General features: G+C 44.0%; 1 protein-coding gene across 1 annotated transcript; it reads left to right on the top strand.

Annotated features, from left to right (window-relative positions):
• Positions 1 to 653: 653 nt before the first annotated feature.
• JPT2 (Jupiter microtubule associated homolog 2) lies at positions 654 to 19,176 on the top strand. The gene is made up of 5 exons (XM_080942490.1): positions 654 to 731; positions 5,204 to 5,352; positions 12,630 to 12,772; positions 15,835 to 15,883; positions 16,810 to 19,176. The coding sequence occupies exons 1-5, from the start codon at positions 688 to 690 to the stop codon at positions 16,995 to 16,997; spliced, it is 573 nt and encodes a 190-aa protein (XP_080798616.1). The 5' UTR covers positions 654 to 687; the 3' UTR covers positions 16,998 to 19,176.
• Positions 19,177 to 21,168: the final 1,992 nt, after the last annotated feature.

The raw sequence follows: 21,168 nt of genomic DNA on the forward strand, positions 1-21,168 counted from the left end.
CTAAAATTTCCAGTTCGGCTTGTAAATGTTTTTATTGTGCATAAATACATACTAATACTTCATCTAATGACTGTCTTTTGTGCCTGCCTTTAAAGCCAGTACTCTTAGGGTATTCAGATCTGGCACAGTGTAGTTAGGTGAGCACTAAGGCCTGTGGGTGCCCAGGGGGTGAGGGTAGGTAGACTGGTGGGCCTCAGAGAATGATGGTTGAGTGACCGCTGAGTGCAGAGAGGCGAAGTCATTAAGAACTTTTTGCTTCTGGTCTGAGTACATTGTGCATTTCCCAGAACCCTAGCTTCCTCCTGAAGGTGCTGTAACCCCAAAGAAACCTTCTGCTCCCACCCGCCTCGAAACTTCCTATTGCCATCCCGCTTGGGATAGGTCGGCAAGGAAATGCAGATTCACACGGTGAGGCGTGTTGGGCGGGGGGACAGCTGTGAACCAATGGCCACGCCTGAAGCTGTGAGAGGCAACTGCCGCGGCCAATCGGCTGTAAGCGCGATGCAGGCCTCCAAGCCTTCCCTTATTGGGGGCGGGGTTGAGGGGTGGAGTATGGCTCCACGATAGGCTGCAGAAGCATGATTGGCGCGGGAGGCGTCCAACTGGCTTGGGCGGGTCAGGATACCTGCGCGGGACCAAGCGGGAACCGCCGCGCGGCGGCTGTGGAAGCGCGGGGCGGCGGCCGACATGTTCCAGGGCGCGGACGGCCAAGCTGGCGAGTCGGGCTCCAGGTGCGCGGACCGGTGCTGGGGCTCGGGTGGGCGGGTAGCCGCAGCCACGTGGCGGCCAGGAGACCCTGCAGATGTGGTGGGTGTGGCGCGGGGCTCCCCTGAGGGTACTGAGCGCGCTCTCCGGGAGGGCCTCCTAGGAAGGCTGGGGGATGAGAGCGGAGTGGAGACCGGGCGGCGGGATTAGGACACGTGGCTCTCCTGAAGCGCTGGCTTAGGAGAGGCGCTAGCCCGGCACTGCCGAGCGTTTGCCGCTCCCTGAGCCCTTCCCGTGTCAGTTTGGTTGGTCACTATGACCTCTGCATGTGGCTGAGTGGCGGCAGCATTCTCAGACCCAACCCACGACCAGGTGTAGGTTGGATTGCACTCACTCACTACCTATTAGTCCTCCCTGGCCCGGGACCTTCCCAACCCAGTTTCATCTGGACTTTCTGTCTGATCATCTTTGAGTTGGTAAAATGAAACTGGTGTTCGAATAACTTGACGAGCTCCAAGAGTTAATTGTGGAATAGGCGTCCAAGAAGAGGATTTTAGGAAAAGGAGGAAATCCCCATTTGATATCGAGGAGAGGGGTAAATAGGAGCTGCCTTAATTGAATGACGGATCGCAATTGGGAGCCTCAGTCTGGGCCATATTAGAAAGCGTGCTTTTGGATGGCAGCTTACCCAGGTTGGGAGAAGATAGCAGCACCTAGTTAGATTGATTGCTGCATTTTGATTTTGCCTGAACCTGTAAGGTATTCCAGGGTTTTTTTTTCTTCTAACCCTGTCTTTTGCCTTCTTGCTGAGGGATTTTCTTGTGCTGTGGATGTTTGAACTGTAAAAGCATTATGATATTGCTGTCATTCATACATAAGATCATTAATCATGAAGAATGTGCCCTGTGTCTATTTCTCATGGTTTTGTCCCTGACTTCTTGAACAGTTCCTAGAAGTTTTTCTGAAGCTCACCATTACAGGGAGGTCTGGGCTCACTGACAACCGGAGGTATTTCTTTCTCTCCAGTGTCTTATAGTTAGTTCACTTAAACTCTTGACTTTTCATCTTAGCCTGTATCCCTTGTATTTTCTCGTATAATTTGAGTATTTCTACTGAAACATTTAAGGAGTACAACAAAAGGAAAAAATAATTGGAATTGTGAATTTGGTCCTAAAATCTGAGTTGGCTAATCTCTCCCTAGAACCTTCCACACCATTGGTGTTATTGTGATAATGGCTGCTAGTAGCTTTCAGAAGGCCACACTGTGCCTTTGTTCTGGGCCTTATTTATTGAATGGCCTATTGAACTCTCAGTTCCATTTGTGAGACCTTGCTGGGGCATCCTTAAGACTTGGCTTGCTGCTGTAGGCTATGCAGCTCCTGCTTGTCCCATTGTCTTTGAGATGGAGATAGACACTGCTCTTGCCCCAGTGGCTCAATATCTTTGCCAAAACTATGTGTGGCACCACCTTGCTTTCTTTTGCTTGTTCTCCAGTTAAGGTTCAGACAAGTACACAAAGCAACACTAAATCCTTACTTTCAGTACCCATATTAACTTCAAAAACTGTTTCCTGTATTCCCACCACAGACACAATTTGGGCCTCACCTCATCTGGAGATGGTTTTGAGGTTCCTGCTTCTGCTGTATCACGCACATGGAACACATACCATTAACATACAGATCTGGCTGTCCTGTTAGATCACTTGCTCATTCAGTGTTTTGTTTCTGAATAGCCACAGAGAGACTGGGAAGGTAAGAGTGTAGAGTGAGGGCCTGCCAGAGTCAAACACCCAGCAGGGTAGGATGCTGGTGGCTTCCTGTAAAGTGAAGTGATTAGAATAAAGCTAGGAGGGCTGGAGAGATGGCTCAGCAGTTAAGAGCACTGACTGCTTTCCCAGAGGTCTTGAGTTCAATTCCCAACAACCACATGGTGGCTTCACAACCATCTGTAATGGGATCTGATGCCCTCTTCTGGTGTGTCTGAAAACAGCTACAGTGTACTTATATACATGCAGTAAATAAATCTTTAAAAAAAAATAAAGCTAGGAATATTCACACCTGTAATCCTGGCACTTGGGACATGGAGGTAGAGGAATATGAGCTCAGGGTTGTCATTCATTAGCTAGTGAATCTGAGCACTCAAGATCCTGACTCAACTCTTCCCCAATCCCCAATAATAAATGAAGTAGGGATTTTAACTGATGCTGGTGTGCAACTTTATGCTGAAGTTAGTTCAGGTCTAGTGATTAAAGGTCTCTTTTTGAAAAGAGATGACTGTAGACCCAAGGATGTTAGAGTTGATGGTTAAGAAGAAGCATAAGGATGCTCAGAACCAAGATTTATAGATGGTTATTGGTGTCAGGTAGTCCTAACTTACCCATCAACTTCAGTACCTAATCTAAAATCTTGTTAAGTTCCTTCTAATAGGCCTGTCTCCCCTCAACCCACCTACCTTTTCCAATGAACTTTTCTATCCCTTTATAAGACTCTTCAAGAAGTGGTAACTGTTGATGGGGCAGGTTTGATACCTTCTTCCTTTTTTCTCTTCCTCCTAAGAAGACAGTGATCTGGCATCTGTGACTGGCACACTTTGTCAACCCTCTATGGAGCACCTGAGATCCCCATTTTACACTGCCCTGCCTTAGGCCATTTGGGAACTTCATTCCTATTACATTACAGTGGGGAACAGCCTTTGCTCTTTGGATGAAACACACACTTTAGGTACTTTTGTGGTTGGCTAACTTCTGAGTGGTCACTGTTTTGCATAGCTGTTCAGGCCGTCCTAACCTCTACTCTTGGCTTTTATGTGGCAATCAGTTTTTTATCTTAAGTAAATATTGGAGGTACTGTGGTCTCAATTGTTAGGCCTAGTGTAAGAGGGTGAAACTAGGCTTAGTATACACACCTTTAATCCCTGTAGTGGGAGGCACACGCAGAACTTTCTGAGTTGGGGACTAGTCTGTTGTAGTGGCATTCAGGACAGCTATAATTTCATCAACTGCATAGATAACCATGTATCAGGGTGGGAAGAGGAGAGGATGGATATAGGCCATTCACTGATTTAAAAATCACTTTCAAATGGCTTCTCTTCAAAATACACGTCTTGTTTTTATTTTTGAGATTGTCTCAATTTACTGGCTTTGAATTCACTATACAGTGGAAGATAACTTTTGGGTTTTGTTTTTGAGACGGTCTCTTTACGTAGACAAATAGACCCTGGCTATCCTGGAACTCACTATGTCAAGTCCACCTGCCTCTGCCTCCTGGATGCTGTGATTAAAGGCATGAGCCACCATACCTGAGTAAGGATAACTTTTGAACTACTGCTTCTACCTCCACCTTCCAAGCAGTGGGATCATGGGTATTAGCTTGCATGCCTGAGTAAAAGGCATTTAAAAAGTCTAACCAGATGTCTGAAAATACCATACGAATTCTTTCACCAGATCTCGGTTGTATACCTGTGCTCTGGACATCAGGGCGGAGCTTTGAGGTTGTGCCATAGGTCTTCAGCTGCCGCATTTAAAAAACAATCTACTTTTAAATTTCCCATTAGTGCCAGACAGTTTTCAAAATCTGGGACTTAAGGTGGAAACTTCAGTTTGTAGCTAAGACATAGAAACCGCATTCTTTGTGGGTGTTGGTTTAAAAGCTGTGCTTGTAGAATATGAGTGTAAAGGAATGCTCATTCCATAAGATCATGCCGCCAAAGGCTGGTATTTCTTTCTAGTCTAGGCATTTCAATGGCTACACCAAACACCCCAATATAGATCCCTACAGGGAGTCTTTTAAGTCAGGAATTACCTTGAGGAATGATGAATCTAAGATAAACATGGAACTTGTTAAAAGACAACATAAGGAATCTGAATTAAAACCCAATCAAAGGATCCAGGGGATAGACTATACCTTAATGCCCTCCTAATGGTCTCTGAGAAACACAAGGAGAGGCCTTTTACCTTATACTCTGGTCGGGCCTGACTCCCCAGATTAGACTATAAATTCTGGCAGGGGAGTCTGGGGCTACCATGGCTACAACTCAGAAAGGTCGGTAAAGATAGGGATCTGCTTCCATGTAAGCTCTATGATGAAGCTGAAGACAGCATGGAGAAGAGAGCAAAGTAATCTCTCTTTCATCCTGTGTTGTATTCAGATCAGAATCAAAATATTGGCAAAGTATTAAAACTAAATTTTGATCCTAATTACTATATAATGAGACTCACAAAATGAAGAGTCCCTTATATGGTTTACACTACCCCTACCCCTGTGAGTGTGACAGACAATGAATGTCTTGATACTGTGTAACCCAGCTTGGCCTTGAACTCTAAATTCTGCCCCTGTCTCACAAGTGCTGGGATTTATAGGCCTGTACCGTCACACTTTCTCATCATTACTGTTTGGTATTGGACTAGACCATTGGAAAGAGACCATCAACACCAATCCTAGTGAATCTGGGGAATCTGTTGGTTGGCTATCTGTGAGTCGTGCTCACTCTCTGCTTGTAGATCTATGAAACCCCCGGGAGGAGAATCGAGTGACCTTTTTGGAAGTCCAGAAGAAGGTGTTCCTTCAAGCAAGCCTAATAGGATGGCATCCAACATTTTTGGACCAACTGAAGAACCTAAAAACATACCCAAGAGGACAAATCCTCCAGGTGTGAACTTTATATTTCTCACATTCCTTGGCCTTAAACTCTAATGTTCTTTTTAAAATACTGTCTGACAGGTGTCTGTTGCTGTGGTGAAACACCAGGACCAAAACAAATTGGGAAGGAAAAGGCTTACTTTGCTTACATTTCTACATCACTGTTCATCCCTGAAGGAAGTGAGGACCAGAATTCAGGCCTGGGCTGGAGCAGATGTAGAGATCGTGGAGGAATGCTGCTTACTGGCTTGCTCAACTTGCTTTCTTACAGAACCCTGCTCAGGCATGGCCCTCCCACATCAATCCCTAATTTTAAAATGCCCTAAAGGCTTGCCTGCAGCTCTTTCTTAATTGGAAGGCATTTTCCTGATTGAGTTCCCTCCCCTCATATGACTATAGCTTATGCCGAAATGACGTGAAATGGTTCTGGGTTTTGGTTTTTGAGACAAGGTTCTCACTATGTAGACCAGGCTAGCCTGGAACTCAGAGAGATCTGCCTGCCTCTGCCTTTCAAGTGTTGGGATTAAAGACATGTGCTGCCATGCCCAGCTGGTTCTGGGTTTTTGTTTGCCTTTGTTATGTGAAGGCAGTCCTCTGTGTAGCCCAGACTGTGAACTCAAAGCCTCCTTACTGCTTGTCTTCTGTGTGCTGGGATTGCAAGTGTGGAGCACATTCCTCACTTTGCTTTCTGTATATAAATCCTTTTAGATAACCTTCTGTAGCATCTTGTTTTTTGTTGTCAACTGTGGTTTTTTTTTTTTTTTTTTAAGATTTATTTATTTAATGTATTAAGACGCACCAGAAGAAAGCATCGAGGGCTGGAGAGATGGCTCAGTGGTTAAGAGCACTGACTGCTCTTCCAGGGGTCCTGAGTTCAAATCTTAGCATCCATATGGTGGCTCATAACCATCTATAATGGGATCCAATGCCTTGTTCTGGTACTCATGTAAATAAGATAAATATTAAAAAAAAAAAAAAAAAAAGCTTCGAATTTCATTACAGATGGTTGTGAGCCACTATGTGGTTGTTGGGAATTGAACTCAGGACCTCTGGGCAGCCAGTGAGTGCTCTTAACACTGAGCCATCTTTCCAGCTCGTCAATAGTGTCTTTAAAAGGAGAGAATGCTTTCTTTGGCTATCACTTTCTCCCTTGAAAGTATTCCACCTACTCAGCAGATATTTGCTGAGTGTAGTCGCTATGGTCTCAGAGCCCCTAATCTGAAATTTCATGCAAATTGTGCGTTCAGATGTTTATCTTAGGAAGAGAATTTTTAGTATGGTTTCAGTGGTTGAAATTCTAGAGTGTCCACCTTGGTACAGTTCTCTATCATTCCCTACTGTACCAGGGAAAATTTTTGGAAAATCTTTAGTTGGTCTTGGTGTTAGATGTCAGTTATCTCAGACCTCAAGAGGCTGCAAAAGATTAGGGAGTTTGGGGGCCAACCTGGGCAACATAGTGAGGACACTGTCTCAAAAAAAAGAAGGTGGTAAAACACCTTTGGTGAGAAACTATCCTCAGGTTTATATCCATTTTTTAAAAGCTAGATTTGTTTTATCCTTGAAAGCCTGGAGGGGCTACAGCTGGAGTCCATATGTTAGAAAAAGACTAAGACCCGCCTGCCCTCTGCCTTGTGTAAAGGCCTTTTGTTTTTGTTGTTGTTGTTGTTTTTTAATGAAATATAAGTGAACAAAAGCTGGATTTTGGAAGGCAGTGGTAGTGCACACCTTTAAGCCCCACACTAGGGAGGCAGAACTAGGCAGATCTCCGAGTTTGAGGACAGCCTGGTCTACATAGTGAATTCCAGTACAGCCAGGGCTGCACAGAGAAACCCTGTCTTGAAAAATCAGAAAAGCTGGATTTCTTTTGTTCTCTTAGGGTCGGGGTCAGAGTTGCATTTGGTGTATGTGAGCCATCTTGGTCTTCCTTCTACAAAGTTGTCTTCAGGCCTGCCAAAGTGGCAAGCTGTGTTCCCTAGAAAGCATGGTACGCTACTGTACCTGTTCCGCAAGGCACCCTTAATGCTCAGTGGGGTCGTCTAGCCCATTCAATGCATGATCGCAATGTAATGACAGCCATCTTGTTACAGTGACCAGATTTCTGCAACAAGTTTTGGAGCTTGTTTTCTATCCCATTAGGGGCTCCTTTGAAACTAGTCTCTGAGAATAGAAAGGCACAACCACTGGTATGTCCATTCCCTGAGGACTTGGATGCCCTGGGTTCTGTGCTCATTCTTTCAAACTCAGTCCTACAGACGGCACTCACAAACTCGGGAGCTTGGTGAGAAGTGTGCAGAGGCAGAGCAGAGATAATTTAACTGTGTGAGGTTGGGAAAGGTTTGCAGGGCTGTTTGCCCTTTGGTTTCTCATATTCATTTGTTTCCATGCCCTTTATTCTTGTATGTGTCTTTATAAGTTATTCACTTATTTGCCTGACAACATTGGTCTTTGTTGATGGCTTAGTGGACCCAGGAAGTGTGTTTACATACTTTGCATATATTTTTCACTTCATCCTCACTACAGCCCTAGAAGGTAGATGTTTCCTCTTACAGCAGCAGAAACTGAAACCCGGGAAAGTTTCTGGCATGACTGAACCCCACAGCTCTTGGATCTAGCTTTTTTGTTTCTAGAATCCAAGCTCTACCATGACTTAAATCTGCACACTATGGCACATGCCTATAATCCCAGCATTTGAGACACAGAGGCAGAAGGATCAGGACATGTAAGCCAAGCTGGGCTATATGGGACCCTGTTTCAGAAAGCAAACAAACAGAATATCCATTGAAAGAACTTCTAAAAGGATAATTGCTGGATCGTTAGGTACATGAATATAAAATACACTTTAAGTCTAAAGGGGCTTCTACTGTTATCTATACTGTTCGTGCTTGGTTCTGTCAATATAGTGTTTAATTTATTGTGTGTGTATGCAGAAGCCAGAAGGTGTCCAATCCCTTGGAATAGGAGTTTCAGGCATTTGTGAGCTGCTGTATGGGTTCTGGGGACCAAACCCAGCCCTTTGCATGAGCAGTAATCACCCCTAACCTCATAACATGGCTTCTAAAAATTTACTCTGAACTTAGTTTTCCTTAGTAAGCTACCAGGCATGCCCTGTGAACTAACTGCTCCTTTATAGGTGGAAGCAGAACTCTTGTTCAAGATAGGGCAAAGTAATAATTACTTGGGAAGTAGCAAGTTTCTAGTTTCAAGAAAATTGAGGATCTTGGTGACCAGAGAGAAAGGGATGCATAGAAGTTTCTGGAGAGTCAGTGCTGTTCTGAGCAGTGCTTACCCTACAACTCTTGGCGATATGTCCTGAGAACTTTCCAATGCTGTTTCAGTTTTCTTTTTTAATTAGTAGTGTCTGGCCAAAAACTTCTAATTGTTACCCTTTGGCTGTGGTTTAACTCAGTATCTAAATAGCTGATCACTCTCCTGAGCCACAACCCCCATCCCCAAACTCTTGAGGTTTTGCTATTTGGTTTTCTAGTTTCACTTCTTAGTCCTTCTGCCTTTACCTCGTGGGGTCTGTTACAAGCTGTTTTGCTTTCCATTTAAACCAAGCTGAATTTGGATAATAAAGTGAGCCTTTGTGGACAGCCAAGGATGACACACCACTTGGCAGGCTTCTTTCCCTCAAGGACCAGGTACTTTTGCTAGGATGCTCATAATACACCTGTTCTTTACCTGCATCAGAAGGTTTAATTCCTCTAGTCACCTTGGGTATTATTTTACAGTTCAGAAAGTAGAAGTCAGGGTGTGCTAACAAGGTCACACAGTTAATGACTAAGCAGGGAATCTTAACAGCCTGGCTACAGAGCCCTTTACCTCACATTGCCTTACCTTCTCCAGGCAGGAGTGCTCAATTGTGGTCTCTCTCTCCTCTCTCCTCTCTCCTCTCCTCTCTCTTCTCTCTCCTCTCTCCTCTCTCTCGTCTCTCTCTCCCCCACCCCAAGTCTGTGCTCTGGCATTTCTTTTCTCTCCAGAGTCCCTAGATTTAAACTATCTGCAGATGGTAAAGATCATGCTCCTCCCAGAGCATGCACAAAGCAAAGAATCTGTTGCTGTGGACAATCTGAAGCAGGCCCATATCCAACACCTGGGATTAAAGCAAAAGCAAAAACATGTTCACATAACATAACTGGGATTTTTAAGACACCATAAGTCTCAATACATTTTCCCCATCCTGTTTTATGTTAATAATTGTACTGTGTTTGGTGAGGAATTGTAAACAGACATTGTCAATCAACTAAGTGCTTTTCAAGTTACTAGCCAAAGATTTTCTTTTCTTTCTATAAACTGGTGACTCTACTGCTCTTGTCTGAAAAGGCTTGTACTTTTTTCTGCTGAGTCTCAAGCTCGGTCTCCAAAGTTGATTCCTAAGGACAAGATATTACCTTGTATGTCCCTCTTGGACCTGCACTCACCCAGTGTCAGCTTTTACCACCCAGTCTTCAACCCACCCCTACCCTCACTCCTGGCAGCTGGAAACAGCTTGTTCCCTTCTCTGGCAGAAAGTACCACATTTCTCCAAGTTGATGCACCTGCTATTTTGAGCTCTGAGACTTTTATAGCCTTACAATTTTTTTAAATGGCTAAATTCTCAAGTAATGGGCATTTTGATATCTAAGGCTTTTGGCTAATGGTAGTAATCTTGTAACCCCAGGCCACCCCACCAGGGGCTCAGTTTGCTCTAGAATAACCCTTTCTCTCTAAACAAAAGGGCTGTTTTTCTCTAACCTTGTCCTCTCCTGCCCTCAGGAGCTATGGGCACTGGAAACCAAAAGTTCTGCCAAGGTAGCTCACCTTGAGGAGGTAATGTGCCTTCTAGCCCAACCCGATTTTCTTTCTCCTGCTCAGTCACCAGTGTCTGGACCCTTTGTTCTATAGTGCTCAACCATACTCTCAACCTTTATTTCCCCAAGGGAATATAGGAAGAAGAATATAGAAAATTCTCTCTGGGAGCAAAGCAAGAGAGAGCCCAGCAGCACTAGCTGAAATAAACACTTGACATCATGAAACAGTATAATCATTCCTTGTATCCTGCTGATTTTCCTTTTTTCCAAGCCCGCTAGGGCCACTTGTTGGCTTATTTATTGTAACTCTCAACAGACTGGTAAGGTATAGAACTCACACATACTGTTTTCCTTGAGTATTTTTTCTAGTAAAAATCTGATAGTAGAAGAAAATTCTTCCTGGAGAGTGTATGTGTTTGGCCCAGGGAGTGGCACTATTAGAGGATGTGGCCCTCTTGGAGTAGATGTGGCCTTGTTGGAGTAGGTGTGTCAGTGTGGATGTGGGCTTTAGGACCCTCATCCTAGCAGCCTTCAGATGAAGATGTAGAGCTCTTAGCTCTTCCTATACTATGCCTGCCTAGGTGCTGTCATGTTTCCACCTGTAAGGCAGCCCCAATTAAATGTTGTCCTTATAGGAGATGCCTTAGTCATGGTGTCTGTTCACAGCAATAAAACCCTAACTAAGACAGCCCTGTTTTTATTTTTCAAGACAGGGTTTCTTTAGTGTAACTAGTCCTGGCTGCCCCGGGGCTGGAGAGATGGCTCAGCAGTTAAGAGCACTGACTGCTCTTCCAGAGGTCCTGAGTTCAAATCCCAGCAACCACATGTTGCTCACATCCATCTGTAACAGGATCCGACACCCTCTTCTGGTGTGTCTGAAGACAGCGATATTGTACTCATACATTTAAAAAAAGACACAATTCTCACTGTATCCTGGGAGCTACACTCCTAATCCCTACAAAGGTGCTGTGCTCCAGCAGTGGGATCCTGAAGGACCCTTTGTTAGGTGTGCTAGCGAGCAAAAAAGAGTCCTCAAAAAAGACTTTGGCTCCTGCTTTTTATTCTGACTGTTAAGAGTTCTGTGGTGACAACATGGTCATGGGCTAAGCAGTAACTGGTGATTATTTGAAGGGATACAAAAAAATACGGAAGAACATGGACCATCCTTTATTGACACGATATTGTTTGGGTTTCCTGGGGAGATGTAAACAGACTTCTGGTTACCCTCTAGTCACCCTGGATAGCCATCAGCAGCCAACCAAATAAACAGTCCCTTTAGGTCCAGCTTGGTAAGCCACTAAGGTTATTGGGGTTGTTTAGAGGAGCATCAGTGAAGGGTTTCTTAGGAGCACAGGAACCTCTACTGTCTGTATAGTCTACCATTTCCTGAGGCCATGTGTATCTGTCTGGGTCAGGATTATATACAACTGCTTACAGGAGGTGAAGAGGAGTGGCAGGAATTTCAGGTGAGGGCACTAGTCAACATGTCTCTTCTTGTTGAGGGTCTCTGTAAGGTACCTACAGCTGCTCTGGTTATGGTAAAGGCTGTTATTCCTGGAAGACAGTGTTCCTTCCATAGTGTATGGAAGGCAACGCTGGCGAGGAGTCAGTTACATTATAAGCTTTGTCTTAGCATTGGTCCTAGGAGCTATAGCAATCTTCATATAGCCCAAGAAGCTGCCCACTTGTCCTTATTGTTAATTGAGGAACTGGAGGCACAGAAAGGCCAGGCAACTTAGCAAGAAGTGAGTGGTCGGTGGGGTACTTTTTCTATTATGGATTATAGATTCAGTTGGGATGCTAGAGCCATGACTTCGACGTAATTTGCCTCCATTAGTTATAATGCTTTGTGGAAGGTGGTTACTTGATCCCTGCTGAGTGATGACATCGGGTGGTATTTCGTACCTTTTTGCCTAACATAGACATGATTGCATTATGTCCAGGCCTGGGGCCGTAAGATCTGCTTGAGATGCACATTTCTGTCAGAGTTTAGTAAACTCACAGTGGAAGCAAGGACATGTCTCTTAACTAACTTATTGGCATCTCTTCATTACTAGGCCTTCTAGCCAGAAAGGTCAGAGTGACTAACCTTACTTTCCAGATTATAGGTTCACCATGAATAGTGGTTAATTCAAGCCTTGAATTACTTGCTTTTTAATCTGCTTAAAAACTCTTCCTGATTAACAAAGGAGACTTTCCCACTGGAAACTTGCACTGTTCAGTACAAGGGAGCTCTGGAGAAAGGTGGTGTTTTATTCCTTTTCCTTTAATCTAGGCCCAGGTCAGCTTGACTATGCACGTGTATGCTGAAGCAAACCAGATTAAGGATGGGCTGTGATGTAAGTCTTCAGGAACTTGGAGTAATCGGCCCACTCTGCTGTCCTGAAACTTAGGAAGGCATTAAGTCTTCCATGAAAGGTCATCTCTTCGAGTGACCCTGATGGCATAGCATCAGATAGGAACTCTAATGTTGACTCTTCTGTGATTATTCCTGCAGGAGGCAAAGGAAGTGGAATCTTTGATGAATCAACTCCTGTGCAAACTCGACAACGTCTGAATCCACCCGGTGGGAAGACCAGTGACATATTTGGGTCCCCAGTCACTGCCACTGCACCTCTGGCACACCCAAACAAGCCCAAGGTATAGACTACATTCATATAGCCAGACAAGAGAGAAAAATAAAAGTTGTGTCAGGTTCACTTTTCAAAGGTTTCAAAGCAGGTGTGACAATAAGGAAGAGACAGAAAGACCGTGCTGCTTTTCCTTCCAGAGTATGGCCATTCATTGCTGGGAGTCACCCAGGAGATATTTCAACCTGTGGCTAAAGACCTGGGGAAAGGAGTTGTGTTCAGCTCTCCACACAGCAGCTACCAGCACCTGTTTGTGCTGCTCTACTTTGTGTTCCTGGTGTCTTGTGACTAAGCACATAGCATCAGGACCTTGTTGATGCTTTGAAAGGAAAGATGATGGGTCTGTTTTTCACATAGTACTGGAGATTTAACCTGGGCTTTGTGTAACTGGAATCATCTATTTTATCTTGAGAAAAGATACACACTCCAGGTATTTTACTAATTGTAAGCCTAGTTTGGGCAGGTTTTGGAGCTATTTTAACTTATAGCCCAGCCATATGTCTGTCCCTTGTTATTTATTGTGTGTCCTACCCACGTGCTCGTGGTCCTTTTCCTCTCAGGAATGTTCCCTCCTCCTTTGGTCTCTTCTCCCTGCCCTTTTCTCTCTACCTGCAACCCCCAACCAGGTAACTAAAAAACCTTCCAGCAAGGTTACCTATCATCTCTTGGTGTGTGAGAGGGTCTCCTGGGGCAGTGGTGGCCATATCTTCTGGTCCAGTATTTAGCATTTGAATACCAGCAGCATCAGACCAATCTCCTATACTTTGATACTCTAGACCTCTGCTCTACCCCAGCTACCTCCCCAACCCAAGATAATGGCTCTTGATGAGTTTTTACTCCACAAGGGTGAGCTTGTATTAGTCATCTTTGAAGATTATAGATCTCAGGTTTCTGATCCAGTGGAGGTAACCATGTATTAAGATAAACATATAATTGCAATGGATTAAAATTTACCAACTATTTTTGCATTTGTTGATTCAAAAAAAAATAATGTTTGACCTTTCAAGAATGCCAGAAAACCAATTCATTAAATATGTTGCAAAAAAAGAAAAGTGGTTAACCAAGCTGGGCCTGGTGGCACGTGCTTCTAATCTAATACCACCACTCAGGAGGCAGAAGCAGGTGGATCTCTGTAAGTTCAAGGCCAGTGAGTTTTAGGATAGCTAGGGCCACTTAGACCCTGTCTGAACAAACCTCCTCCTCCCCACCAAAAACAACAATAAACCTGTTTGGTCAGCATTTGCTGCATGAAGTGTGGAGAGAATACCTATTAAAGAAAAGGCCCTTTACAAAGTGCTATAGGGTACCAGCAAGACTGCTAAAGTGCTTCCTGCCCAAGCCTAACACTTGAGTTTGATTCCTGGACCCACAAGGTAGAAGGGGAGAGAGCAGACTCAGCGTGTACGTCCCACCAATCCCAGTAAAAATAGGTGTTCTCCAGAGTTGAGCACAATGCAGTTCACTTGTATGGAGGCTGCTTGGGAGCATGGCACAGCACAATAGTGACTTGGAAGCTAGCTGGGGGCATAGTGAGGTCATAGCTGGAGAAAAACATTCCATCTTTGAAGCAACGGAGGAATAATAATAGGATATGAGCATTTGTAAACCTGGCCGTGAAGGAGTAGATTTAGATTATACTATCTGTTAACAGAACAAAGCCAGCCAATAGTCTCGGCTTTGTTCTGTTAACAGATAGTATAATCCACCACAGATAGTATAAGTCCACCATAGACCGTCTCAGGTCAGCTTCTCACAAAAGTCAAGCCTAAGTAGGCTCAATACCACATTTTTTTTTAAGGCAAGCTCTCTCTTGGCATGGTAGTACACACCTTTAATACCAGCATTTGAGAGGAAAAGGCAGACAGGTCTCTGAGTTCAGGTCTTGGTGTACATAGTGAGACTGTCTGAAAACAAGCCAACTGTCCTCTTAGCCTCATAGCCCAGGTTAGCTTCAAACTCTTGGCCTCCTGCATAAGTGCTGAGATTGCAGGGGTGAGCACGCACCATATCTTGATGGAACTAAGTATTCTTTTTATTATCCATTTACTGATTTTTGTGTTATTCCATATGGACCTAGGGCCTTGTGCATTCTAGGCATGTGCTCTATCTACTGAGCCACATCCTGGCTCTAAAATCATACATACATATATCAGTAGTATGTATCAGAGCTTCTTGTTTAACAATACAATATTTGATAATGTAGCCAAATTATTTGGTTTGTTCATTTGTCTGCTTTGAGCCACACATTCAAATGCTATGCTGTCAAAACAAAACAATCTGATATATACTACAATGTAGATGAAGCTATGAAACATGCTAGTGTGTGTGTGTGTGTGTGTGTGTAGCCTGTTGTGACTACTTTTTTAAAAGCTACATCTTAGGCTATTTATGAAGAAATAAAGTAAAATAAAGTAACTGGCAGTGAGCTAATACTGCTGTTACAGTTTAGCAAGTTACATGGGGCTCAGTCACAGGTCTGTTTTGTAATGCTGGGTATCAAATGCAGAAAAGCTCATGCATGCTAGAGAAGTACTTTGTTATTGACCAGTTTGTTTATTGTAAAATTGTGTTATTTTTAGTTCTGTGTAGGTATGTCAGCATGTGTGTATTACGCAAATGAGTGCAGGTACCCTCAGGCATCATATGCCCATAGAGCAGGGGTTATAACTGTATCTAGAAACCAGTCTCTGGTCCTATGGACGAGTAGCAAGAGCTTTAACCACTGAGCCATGTCTAGCCTGCCAAAAACATTTTAAAGGCTAAAGATAAAACAGACTCTATAGTGGGGGTCTATAACGCCAGCGATTCAGTGGGAAGCTGAGGTTTAATGCCTACCTACCTGAAGAGTGAGTTTAAGCCCAGACTTTGGAAATTTTAATGAGACCCCCGACTCAGAAAGTAAGAATAAGACTAAGGATTTGGCCTGGTGGTGGGTAGAATGCTTCCCTAGCAGGGTCTTGGTTTAAGCCTTAGATGCCAGGGACACACAATTAAAAGTGAGCCAGCCATTCATCTCTAAATTTCCATTATCTACCTGGATGACCACTAACCTGGTGGCTTATGTTGCTGCAGGATCATGTTTTGCTGTGTGAAGGTGAAGACTCTAAGTCTGACCTGAAAGGTAAGATTATTTCCTGTGCCTTCTGTGTCCCAGAGAAATGACTAGTGCTCTTCATAGCATTGCTCCACGCCTTCCAAAACACGCAGAAGAGGGCAGCTGTGATGGTTTGGTGTTTAGAGAAGGCTAGGGACGTGAGCATAGTTCTTGCTAGTAATACTTTTAGGTTTCCTTTTCTTCTAGAGTGTTTCTCAACCTTCCTAATACTATGACTCTTTAAATACAGTTCTTTGTGTTGTGGTGACCCCCAAGCATAAAAATTATTTTCACTGCTACTTTATAACTGTGTAATTTTGCTACTGTCATGAATTGTAATGTAAATGTCTATTTTCTGATGGTCTTGGGTGACCCCTGTGAAAGGGTGTTCAACACTTTCCTCTCCAGGGGTGTCTTAGGGTCTTAGTGCTGTGAGCAGACACCATGACCAAGGCAACTCTTATAAAGGACAACGTTTAATTGGGCTGGCTCACAGGTTCAGAGGTTTAGTCCATTATCATCAAGGCAGAAACATGGCAGAATCCAGGCAGGCATGGCACAGGAAGAGCTAAGAGTTCAACATCTTCATCTGAAGACTGCTAACAGAATACTGCCTTCCAAAGAGCCTAGGAGGAGGAGAGTTTTAAGCCCACACCCACAGTGCCACACCTACTCCAACAATGCTACACCTTCTAATAGTGTCCCTCCCTGGACATATAGAAACCATCACAAGGTTGAGACACAAGTTGAGAACCACTATTCTAGAAGCTCATTTGTGCCGTGTAAAGAGCAGGGATCCAAAGCACTTCGTGAGCTTGAGACCATTCAGGAGCTAGTAAGATTCAGAACTTAGCAGCTATGCATGACAGTGACTTTCACTTAGTGCAGCTTGCTTCATAGTAAAGTGGACTATGTACTCCCTTTCATGGGCTTTTGCTGATTTTATCCCACAGCTGCAACAAACTCCACACCAAAAGGAGAGCAGAGCGAGAAAGGAAGCTCAAAAGAAGCAGAGCATGCAAAGATACCGGATCCCACACCTACAGTTGACAGTCATGAGCCCAGACTGGGGCCGCGACCTCGCTCCCACAACAAAGTCCTGAACCCACCCGGAGGCAAATCCAGCATCTCCTTCTATTGAGAGGCTCCTGCTCTGCTTGTAACTAGATCAGACAGAGATAGGGTATTGAATGTTAGTGTTTCCTTTAACCCAGTGAGTTGGGGTGGGAGAGGGTTGACTGCTCATAGTCCTTGTTGTCATTGGAATTGCTGCGCAGAAAACTGTGCCTTCTAGACTTCCAACGTATACATTGTGGGGATAAACTGGGATATTCTGGTCCCTCCTCTCTAATTGCTCTCTGTGAAACAGATCTGTAAAGTTGTGGGGAAGTTAAAAGAGATGTGACCTGTTAGCAGAAGGATCTCCAGGGTCTGTCTTGTCCTTATATCAGCAGTCAGTTGGGTGTTTGGCATCTTAAGTATAACCATACTTATATGGTTGAAAAAGAACCCAGAGCACCTATTTCCTCATTATGGAATGAAGGACACACACAGAAAGAGAAACTCTTCAAGACAAAGTGGAGTCTACATTTAAGCCTTTCCTTTCAGGAAATGCCTATCACTAAATGCTTTCACCTCTGAGATACCTCGGGAACCCTAATGTCTCCTCTCCCCATTATGTCACTCTATAGTCAAATGTGATTGCTCTTTTTGGTAGCAGTCAACAAGAAATCAAGCTGTTATTCTCAGTCCTGTCCTAAGTGGATTTTTTTTTTTGTTTGTTTGTTTTTTATATACTGATCTTATGAGTTGTCCCATACCTGCACCTAAAACCATGGCCAGGTCAGAGGTAGCATCCTGTCTTCCTCCATAGTTGCCTTGGTTCCTGGCATGCCAAAGTTGCATGTGGGTTGTTCCTTTTGTTTGTCTCATCAGCCTTAAGCATAGGCCTTAGTTTCTCACCTGTGAGGGGTTCTCCCTCTTCATGGTTCTTCCTATACATAAGGTCTCTGGCCTCTGCGGGGACATATATGTCCAGGCATTGGGTGGATTCCTGTTCTTGCTTTGTTCCTGTAGTTGGGAGGAAAGCCTGCTGAAGGACGTAGGGTTGGGTTGGCTTAGTGTATGGAATGGTGTTTTTGGTATCAGCTTCTTATAAATTCCTGTGCACTGCCTCAACACTTAGAAAAGTGCTGCTCTGTACACCAAAGCACAAAAGCTGCCCAAGCCACCTTTAGAAAGCTTTGACTTCTTGACCTTGCTCATAAGTAGTGCTCCTTAGGCCAGGATACTGTGTTTTGGCAGTAAAGTCACGACTCTCCTGTGACAGCAGAGGTGCTATGCTTCACAGTCACGTCACTTCATCTGTCGGCCAGATGTCCCTCCAGTTCAACCTTGAGGGGTTCCATGGTTCTCCTCTGGAGTGCATCTGTGAAAAGGGCTTCTGAGTGGTGCTACTTTTGTTTCTAGTGCCTACCAAGAGCTTCGTAGCAGGTGCCAGAAATGCCCTTGTAAATTCTGGGAGAGTGGCAGTCCTGCAGTTATACACACACTGACCTACAAGTGCCTGCAGGAGCCACCTGCTGAGCTCGGCTTCCTACATGTCTGTTGAGGGGTCTGACCGTGGCTTTGTCAACCAAAGAGTTTCCCTCTTCAGCTGCTCTGTATTCTGAAGCCTAGTATTATGTGTTACATGTATGTAATTCTGTAATAACTCAAATGGTTTGTGGTTCAGTCATTATGAGGATGTCATTGGAATTCAGAGCATTTTTTTCCATTTACGAAAATGTCATAAATGATGTTTGCTTTATTTAGCCCAGACACTAACTTCTTTGGCTTATAAGGAAATAATACAGTAATAGAAATAAACCTTTTATAGCTGCTCTCTTAAGTAGAAAGTAATTTGTGAATTCCAAACTGTATTGTCAAGAGGAATCTAACATCACTGTGCTGATCCTACTGTTAGCCCAGTAAGAGAAAAGTTTCAAGCTCCACCTGCTGGCCTGGATGGCAGGGAGGACAAGAGGACCTGCAACAGTGACCCGCAGCAGCAGCTGCCTTATTCATCTTCCCATCTTTCTGTCTCTGCTGCAGCTGGCCTCAAAAGTACAAATCGGTAAATTGGTGCCCAGCTAAACCCAATGGTACACAATTGTCACCTACATTAAGCCTTAAAACTTTAAGTGTATTTGGTGCCAACATTTTTCTATCGCTATTTCAGAGCAAGAAATCTGTCCTTACATCATAATGTAATTTTGATAGAAACATTTTGTTATTTTTTATGAGGCAGAACTGGGTATAATGGTTGAATTAAACTTAGTAACAACATACTCACAGCCTGTGTGTATTTATGTGTATATGCTTCTCCGTGGTCCAGTTAAGCGGTGTGAGGATAATGCTGAACTCGGATCCTTCTTTATAGCTTCCCATTGGTAAAGTTCACTTCTTCCTTTCTTGATCTTGATCTAGAAATGCCCAGGATAATCAATATTTGAACAGAATTAATTGGGAATATGCTCTAATCTACTAGTTTTCTGTAGTTGGAGTTTATTCTTCAGGATAAGTAATATGAAAACCTGCTCCAATTTGGCTTCAGAATGCCCCAGTGACCCAGTAAAACCTTGTGGTGACTAGGTGGAGTGGCCAGCTATTCAGCTGTGTTAGAGTGAAGCCCTGTAGAGAAAATACATTTTCATATGATCAACAAGCAAATTCCATAGCTAGATGTAAATTACATAGTGTGATGGTTTGTATGTGCTTGGTCCAGAGAGAGTGGCACTATTAGAAGGTGTTGTCCTGTTAGAGTAGGTGTGTGGCTGTGGGTGTGTGGGGGCTTTAAGACCTTCATCCTAGCTGCCTAGAGGTCAGTCTTCCACCAGCAGCCTTTAGAAGAAGATGTAGAACTCAGCTCTGCCTGCACCATGCCTGCCTAGATACTGCCATATTCCCACCTTGATAATGGACTGAATCTGTAGGCCAGTCCCAAATGTTTTCTTTCCTAAGACTTGCCTTGGTCATGGTGTATGTTCACAGCAGTAAAACCTTTTGTGTCAGGGTGACTGCCTACTTGGGAGAATCTCTCAGAAGTTTCACATTCTGAATGCTGGACCAAGGTTTAAGATAAAAACCAACACTTCACAAGCACATGGAAGGCAGAGAGAAACAGCTGGATCTCTTGAGTTCAAGGACAGCCAGGACTATGTAACAGAGCAGTTGACCAATGCTTCCAAATGTTTCACAAAGCCAATGTGTTACCCAAAACATCTTACCTTGCTTGTCTATACATAATTAGAAATATAGAGAGCTCCATGTACCAGATTAGAAACTGACTATGCCATACATACACATTAGCCACGTTCAGCCCTCAAGCAGGCACCCAAAAGATGTGAGCTTGTCTCCAGAGGCTCGGCCTATGATAAGAGTGAGGAAGTGCAGCTGTCACAGTTGTCAGCTCAAGTCTCAGTCTTAGAAATACTACTGGGATTGTATGGTTTTTGTGTTAGCTCCTAAACTAGCATTCCCGAAATATTCTAGTCCTTTGTATAACCATGCTGTGCTATCTGAAATCCAACTCATGAAGAGATGAAAGGGATGTTGGCAGACATTCAGGACATGATTAACTTTTGACATGCGTTCCTTTTCTGTTGCTGTGATAAAACATGGCCAAGGCAACTTACAGAAGAAAGTGTCTGTCTGGGCTTACAGTTCCAGAGGGAGGCGTCCATCACCTGCATGGCAACAGTCAAGCACGGGTGCAGAGCAAACAGCCAAACCTCAAAATCTACCCCTGTTGACAAACTCCTTGAACAAGACCACATTCCTAAAACAGTATAGCATCTTCAACAGGAATCCAGTAATCAAATGCCCAAGGCTATGGAAGGACTGTCCATCTTACACTTTAGGGCCTTTTAATGGGAAAAGGTATTCAGAATCCTGGATCAGGTAAGCTATAATTCAGTTATTACCTGTACTGTCATTTTGTTACTCTACAGAGCTGTAGAGTACTTGGTACTTTCTCAAAGGAATGGAGGTCAGTTCCAAGTACGAGGAAGGGTGGGCCACCACCAACTGCAACTCCAGCTGCAGTGAATCTGATTGGATAGGTGCCTGCATTCATATACACATATCTACTACATAGGCATAACTTTAAAGATAACTTTTTAAAGTCAGATATTGGTGGCTCATGCCTTTAATCCCAGCCCTTGGGAGACAGGCAGATGGATCCTGAGTTTGAGGTCAGACTGGTCTACACAGCAAGTTCCAGGACAGTTAGGGCTACATAGGGAAACCTTGTCTCAGGTGGTGTTGGGGAA

This window comes from Micromys minutus (assembly GCF_963924665.1).
Source record: "Micromys minutus genome assembly, chromosome: 31".
In the NCBI taxonomy this organism is placed as follows: domain Eukaryota; kingdom Metazoa; phylum Chordata; class Mammalia; order Rodentia; family Muridae; genus Micromys; species Micromys minutus.